Below are 8,324 nucleotides of genomic sequence, written 5' to 3'. Positions count from 1 at the left end.
GTAAACGTATGTATCATTCTATTTATTCATATAGGTTTGATGGAATGAAACGTATAGTAGGAGATAGAAGGATATGTAGATGGATCGCATGAGAATAATAGCGAACGTTTTACAGTTACGTTGTTTAGGTTATCGAGTTGATAATTTCATTCACGACATTTCACTTAATTGCTGAGCAAATCTACACAACTCATCTACAATGCAATACGCTCGGATCAATGGAAAGCAGCGATGTTACCTATAATTGCGTTGGATCGACACGCGAGTGCAGATAAACTACGCGATCGAGAAGAAAGGGAAGTGAAGGGAATGGCAATTGGCATGAAGTGGTGACGCCAGAAAAGTCGAGAGTACGATGAACGAGAGTAGAAAATTGCTGATATCGTAATGTTACTTCATATCGGCTACTAATACGGCAGCAAGAATAACTTGTATTCACGAATAAATAATTTTTTAGCAATGGTGATGCAATGGTTTATATGAAAAAACTTATCTATTAATTTCAAGATTAGGCACGAAAGTAAGTTGTATAAGTTTTTAATGAACTTTGTGTAAGTTGTGGAATGGAATAATTTACCAAATGAATCGATCTCTCTCGTTAAATGTTTTGCGCGGCTGCTTTATATTAGAATTTATTCGCTAATTGACGCTAGTAAATTTACAAAATCGTTCGTTAAATTGTTATTTTGTCGAATATTTTATATTTAAAAATTTTTCATATTATTTGACATCAAAATTTATAAACATATCAACTACCGCATGAATAGTATTTTTCACGATTGTTACGTAAGTAAATCATTTTATAAAAATTCTTATTTTTCTTCTTTTTTTTTTTTGTTTTCATTCCTTCCGAAAGAATGGATATGGCATTACGTAAATATTTGTTAAAAATCATACGACTAAACTACATTTTGAAATTAAATAGTTCAATAGTATCTTACACCTTTCATCGATTAACAATTTTGATTTATCATCGCTGCTAAACTCCGTGAATACAATAATTACTAATATGAAAATAAATTTTATTTTAAACTAAAGCGAATATTCTACGTATTATGTGCGTATAATGTTTTAATTGCCTTGATCGAGCTGTCATCGTCTAAGGCACATCAAAACATTAGACTCTCAATCGTCTAAAGTAACATTTAAATTCCTTAAATTTACACGCAAACAAATCGTGCAAAGTTATGGGAACAGAAGAAAGAGTTTACAAGTTTCTTAAGGATATAATATTGAATAATATCGAATATAACGTAATTAATTTCGATTCCAATAAGAGACCTTGGCATACGCCCAGTAGTCTCGTTTAGATCCTCATCGGTCACTTATTAAATATCAGCAATGAGAGCTTATCGACGAAAGCCAAAAGATAAACGAGTCCGCGCTAAGGCAAACGTACGATCCCGAGATAATAACGATAAAAGCCATGAATGCAAAGAGAAATTAATACATATGGTCGGGAGCAATCGTTTGATCATTGTTTAGTAATTGGGAATGGTAATTGTTTAGTTATTGACAGCGAACTTTTTGTGCTTCTAGAGCACGAGATTACATGCCCCCGAAGATCCCCGCATCGCCGGAGTCGCAGCAGCAGAATGGAGCTGACAGCCTCGCTACCCTCGACATCGCTGTTATTGGCTTTGGTCTTGACTTTACTTTCCATCCTGCGTCGATGCGACGCCGTCTCCGAGAGCATCAAAGGTGAGCTCCAAGTGTCCATATGCATGAACATTGTCGGCCAATCTACCCTCAATCACTATCATGGATCTTATTTAATAAATAATGATCCTTGCATTATTTTTATAACGGCGCATTATCGAGCTATCGAGTTTTATCGCTTTATTGAGGCGACACTGCTGCGGATTAGAGCGATTAGGTTTTTCATAGAAAAATCATAAGCCTCGATTTTGGATTAATTGATGCTGCAACTGCAGTGCTAATCTGCAATAGTCTACGTTCTAATAGTTGACGATGTTTAACAATTGCAATTCTAATATTCCTAATCTCGATTCCTTCTTCCTCTAATAATTTGTAAATTTCGTTTCCTATACTATCACTTGCCTCCTATACGTTTACTTTTTTTAATTTAAAAATTTTTTCTTTTTCAAATTGCATCAGTGATTGAGCAATTGAGAAAACTCAGCCTCGCTTAAGACATTTAAAGTGAATTCTTTTTTTTCTTTATAAAAGATAATTGATTCTGTTACACGAAGCGCTTCCATACATTTCCTAGCAATATGATCCCCGACTACTAATTAATGCCTATATAATTTTTCGCGGAGGGAACGTATCGCTATTATGTCTATACAAAATTTCAAATAATTTATGAGATGATAAGAGAAGACTTTGGCCTATAAATACTCTTTTTGACAAGTAAATAGAATCGAGCATTACTGTCCAACAGTACTGGATTTCATTAAATTTCATTAAAAAACTAACGGACACGACAAGCTTTTTACTTAAACTATTACGAGTAAAATAATGAATTAAAAAAATTAATGGCTGAAATGAAAATAATAGTGTAAAATAAAATACAAATCGCTTATGAATTATCCATTATTCAGATTATCCTAATTAATTCTTGCATAATTCTCAAGCAGTATCGTGTAAATTATTTTATAATTTTTTTCTTATAAAATTCTCATTATATGCATGTTCCAATAATTTTTAGTAAATATGAAATCAAAAATTAATCATCGTTTCTTATTTGATGTAACATAGTATAGTAGTATAGTATTATACACATTTTTCGTGATTTTATGCAAGTGGAGCATATAGATTTAACGAAAATTTTTTTCAAATATTTATAATGTCGCAAATTTCTTTAATTAAATATTTTAAATGACAACGGCCACTTAGTAATACCGAGTTCTATTGCGTAATATATGATGTAACTATTCATATTGCCTTAAGAGCGACAATTTCTTCTTGAAATTATGGATTTTAGATTTTATCGATACTTTTTCTAATTTAAAAAATGTCAAATAAAGGTGTAATTTTTATAGTTGCATACTTATTAATTATATAAAGAAAATTTTGAATTCTGTAAAAATGATCAATCCATTCATTATATTATTTATAATAAAAAGTTCAACACTGCCATTTTTTCATTTTTTAGCATCATGAATAAAAGGTTTTTGTAAAATAAATCTAATAAGCTAACATAATTTTTCACTTATCTTCGCCAATCCTGTGCTTTACATATATCATTTAAATAACCCTATATTAATATTAATTTATGATAATAGTCAATTAACTATAGGAAATATTTGATGTGAAAATATTATTAATTATAAATTGTATAGATGTTTATTGAACAAAAACAAAAACAAAACAAAAAAAATTATAATAACCAAGCAACAACTAATAATTGTTAAGTTTTATTCGAGTTGAATTAATTTTATTACCATTGTAGCTGCTTATCCATTCTATCACAGCTGCAAATATTAAATTACGATGAATATTATTTCTACATACGATAATTAAGAGATGAAGATTTTTATTATGTAGACATTTCCTTAAATAATATAAATATTTGTATTTCAATAAAGAGGCAAATATCACAACATATATATATATATATATATATATATATATTTTTTTTTTTGTTTTTTTTTTTATAGAAATTATATATAGGCAACGATAAAATATTATTTATTAATATTTAATTAATGAAGTATCAATCTCGCAATAAATATAAAGTATTAATTATCATAATTTATATTTTTACATGTTATATTTAGTATAGGATTCTATAAAAAATGTGAAAAAGTTAAGAATCGAAGCATTTGAAAGTAAGATTTCAAAGAAAAATATGATTAATTTAATAATATCTAACACGTAGACAAATATATTTTTCAAAATGTTATTTCGTTGTGACAATATTATTTTATTTTTTTTTTTAATAAAAGTGCACAGATATATGCAACAAATTTATTTGCATACATGCATTACTACTGAAAATCATTAAAGTACATGATAATATCATCTGCGTATTAAAGTATTTTTGTAGACATACGTATTTTATCTATATAAATTTTCAATGTTAAATTGTAATTAAATTGTATTGTAAATATGAGATAAGAAATTTTTTATTTTTAGAAAATGCGTAACATGCTGCTTTTAAAATTTCCATACGGCATGTATTTTAATATCTGTGTATCGAGAGAACTATGATTGATTACGTTGTTTCTCGAGTGAATTCGAGGAAAAGAGAGTGAAAACAGTATAACGGGGGTTTCACACATATATACAAGCACAGAAGCATATAAAAGGAAGATGAATATATAGACAGGCATACATTTGCATTTGAATATAAACAGAGAAAAACAAACATCTATGCATATATCCATGCACGTATGCGTAGACGCACACTCAAACGGGGGCTTATAAGGCACTACACACACACACACACACACACACACACCCACACACACACACATATATATATACACATACAGAGAGAGAGAGAGAGAGAGAGAGAGAGAGAGAGAGAGAGAGAGATAGAGAGACAGGTACGGAAGGCACTGCACGCGTCCAGGACAACACACATGGTTATCGTCACGATCCATTTGTGCCGTTTCGCTACATAATTCTTAAGTCGTTTACGTTATCTGCCATGATCTGTTTGTATCGTCAGCGGAGCTTATTTAGGCAAAATAAATACGAACCTCCAGAAGCTCTTAACTCTTCAGTATTTTACGTAATAATACGTGTTGTAGGTTTCATATTTCCTTTATTTTTTCATCTTTGAAAATTGTAATATATAACTCTAATGTTATAATTGCTGTTATTGTTTTTTTTTTCAACTTCCATTTCCTCTTTCTAATCATTTCTTTTTTCTACCTTAGTAGTCTGTTTCAGTAAATCTCATTGTGTTGTTGAATTTATTATCCTTATTATGCAAATTTTAATCCTTTTTTATTACTCTATTTAAACGTGTAGCAATAATTCAGCAGAGAACAAATGTTAATTAAATTTGATATTGATTTTATACAATTTTCTCCATAACACAATTTATGCAGATCTTATAAAATGGATATTGCTTAGTTGATTCAATACAACATTTTCATCGAGTTAGGTTTTTAATAATTTCCATATGATGTAGTAGCCAGTAGGCTATAATGACATGTATGAGTTTGCATTATATGAATTAACAGTGACATTTACAGTTAATAAAACATTATTGGCGATATTGATGACTGGATATATGAATTATGGAACTAGTTAAAGGCTAGAAAATTCATAAAATAATAATCATCCGAATTCCGTTGTTAATCTAATTAGATAATTGAGGATTTTCGGTTAAGGTAGAATCATTGGTGTCGGAGAAAAGTCAATGCAATTTTAGACTTTAAGGCCAATATAATCAATTACAATACATTAATATTATATATTAATGATAAAAGGTCATTTCTGAAAACGTCGTAATAGGACGTAACATTATGGATAAACGTTTATATTAATAATAATCGAAACCGAAGAGGAGGGCAATTAAATGTCTTATTCATTTATTAATATAATAATTTTCTGAAAATTAGTTTTGACACGTGTTACTTTAATGAACTGAAATTCATTTCCAGTTAAATAATTCGGAGTGTCATTAAGTAACGTACTATCAATTATCAATGAATTAACGTAATAATAAATATCTCAACTGATCAATGTCCAAGATCATTAGAACGTATTGACGTTCAGCTGAATGAAATGTAGTCGGAACAAAATTTTTTGATATTATAATAATTATTATCGACGTATCATTTAGTTTCTCAACGAGTTAAATCAATGCTGATTGTATAAGTAAATTTATAATAAAACAAATTATACGAATAATATTGATCCTCTATATTTAATAGTTTATCGATACTAATATTGAATAGTTAATTATTTCATTGGTATAAATCACATGCCAACTGTCATGATAGTTTAGATTTATCATCAGCATAAATCAATCATAAAAGAGATCATAAGGTACTCGATGTAATGTACAAACATAAGTACGCGACATGAATATTATTGTCCGTTCATTGCCATCACTTTTATTGCGATTTTCTTTGTTGATGTTTGCACCTATCACTCTTATTTTATTCAAATGATCGACATATGGATTCTCGCGAGTCTTTATTTTATATTTATATTTAGCATATGTAAAGTCGGTTATACAATTATTTTCCCGTTGCAAGTCCTCTTGGGATGCAGATAGTCGTATTACGTGGCTAACATTCCTGACATTGTCAAGGATTAATGATATAATCATGAATTAATTGGATTTTTACATTGGTCAATTAATTATATTAAAGTGTTAAGAGATATGGTGGATGATTAAGAATTTTTCTATTTCCTTTCCTTCCTGCATATTATAAAAAATATTTTATATTTCAATTTCATTAATTGAGTATAATTAAATGTTATTTTAATTTAATGTAAAATAAGGTATTGGCAGGTATTAAAAAAATTTATTAAAAAATTTTATCAATCTCATTTTTATCGGCAATATTCGTAAAAAAAATATATGAAAGAATTGAAATATAATGTTGATACAACAATGGCCAATGGTTTATAATGTCAACTGATCCAGAAATTAATTTAACAAACAACATTTTATGACTTAAACTATCAATTACTTTATTATTGAAGCTTTTATAATGTTCGAATTTGGAGGAACGATTGCTTAAGTTTCTTATAATTTCAATCCATGATTTCAATTAAAAGTCTTTTTCGATTATTAATTTTTAATTTTGCATTTCAAATTACTTGAGCGTAGCTGGTCTTCTTGTAGCAAGAAATTAAAAGAGCTAATTTAATAGTATTTTACGTTCACTTCAAAATAAATAATGAATCTTAAATTTATTGAAAATTAATGTAGTTATATTTGCATAAAGTTTTTTCAACATAATGATTTTTATAATCATCTCTCACGTCAAAAGCTAGATACTTTAGGCATACGTATTCTGTCGCTAAATTAATCTGTCAAATTCATCATTTTTTATTCGCCTTTAATAAGGTTATTTTAATACAATTATCTGTAAGAATAAAGTCAAACATTAAATAATAATTTATATTAAAAATTAAAAACTTCAATTATTTATGCAGAAAATGTATTCATGAATTTGCAATATTTTTAAAATATAATCATGTCTGTATATTAAAACTGTATATTACAAATTGAATTATAAAAAATAATTAAAGTCGAATTTACTATTTTTACATGAATCAGTATTAATAAAATTCATTCGAATGCTTAAATGAAAAAATATCCATATAAAAGAACGGATCGTCATTAAAATTAATACAAACGATATGAATTATTTATTATTATTTAGTTTATAATCATTGTATTTGCAGTATTATTTGTTAAATCGTGTTTTATTTTTAAAAATGTTTGAATAAAAATTACAAGTAAAGATGCATTTTTGCATTACCTAATCAACGTAATAATAAACGAATATCTTCTATATTATATAATTAAATGGATTTCATTATTTATAAAGACTACATTTTACGTCTTTATATTGGCATTCACTTGCTCAAATAGTTGTAAATGATAAATGAAATGTAGAATCGCTCGACACAATTACATAAAATTTTGCATTTCTCTTCATTGCATCTCGATAATATCATAAAGTTACTAAATTTAATAAAACTGCAATTACAATACTTATGAATTTTATATATTATGTAAGTATATATGCCGTTGTTTTAGCAGATGTACTATATGCGGTTGCAAATAAAAAATATTTTAAGAATTTTATGTAGAAGTACAATTGCTAGAAATTGTATTAATAGAAGGTGCGATAGTTTTGTACAACTATAAAGCAAAAATGAATGAATGAAGTTTTTATTACATTAGAGTAATGTAACAACGAAGATTTTATATAATAACTAGTTATTCTTGAAAACATCTTAATATCTCTTAGAATTTTATTATTACAAATGCATTTTAATTGTATATATTAGCAATATAACATATTAATTCGTCAACACGATATGAAAATTATATTTTACTGAATATAATATTCAGTAGTTCCATATTAGTGATCGGGGATGTTGAGGAAGTATTGGAAAATTAATATTAAAATATTATAATTATTTATTGCCTTTTAGCTAATTTAATTTTCAATTATATTAACAGATTGATGTAAAGAAAAGATGTAAAATATAATTTCTTAAATAAAAATAATAACGATATTTAATTTTAATAAAGAATTTAATAAAATTTAGAAATCAATTTAAAAATGAGAAGAAAAATATCGTAATTATAATTATTGAAGATCCAACGTAAATATATTACGATTAAAATTAAAATATATAATACGAATTAAAAT

At 27.2% G+C, this 8,324-nt stretch overlaps 1 protein-coding gene across 1 annotated transcript in view; it reads left to right on the top strand.

Annotated features, from left to right (window-relative positions):
- Nucleotides 1–8,324, top strand: part of cv-2 (crosveinless 2-secreting protein) — a 71,873-nt gene that overhangs the window by 39,632 nt on the left and 23,917 nt on the right. Inside the window, exon 3 of the mRNA XM_011502939.1 lies at nucleotides 1,540–1,701. Coding sequence (XP_011501241.1) covers nucleotides 1,596–1,701 — 106 coding nt within the window. The 5' untranslated portion in view covers nucleotides 1,540–1,595. The remainder of the gene's footprint in view (nucleotides 1–1,539; nucleotides 1,702–8,324) is intronic.

The sequence above is a fragment of the Ceratosolen solmsi genome, unplaced genomic scaffold (genome assembly GCF_000503995.2).
Source record: "Ceratosolen solmsi marchali unplaced genomic scaffold, CerSol_1.0 scaffold61, whole genome shotgun sequence".
NCBI classification, from domain to species: domain Eukaryota; kingdom Metazoa; phylum Arthropoda; class Insecta; order Hymenoptera; family Agaonidae; genus Ceratosolen; species Ceratosolen solmsi.
Note: the sequence above shows the minus strand (reverse complement) of the source record. Positions and strands in the feature narration are given on the sequence as shown.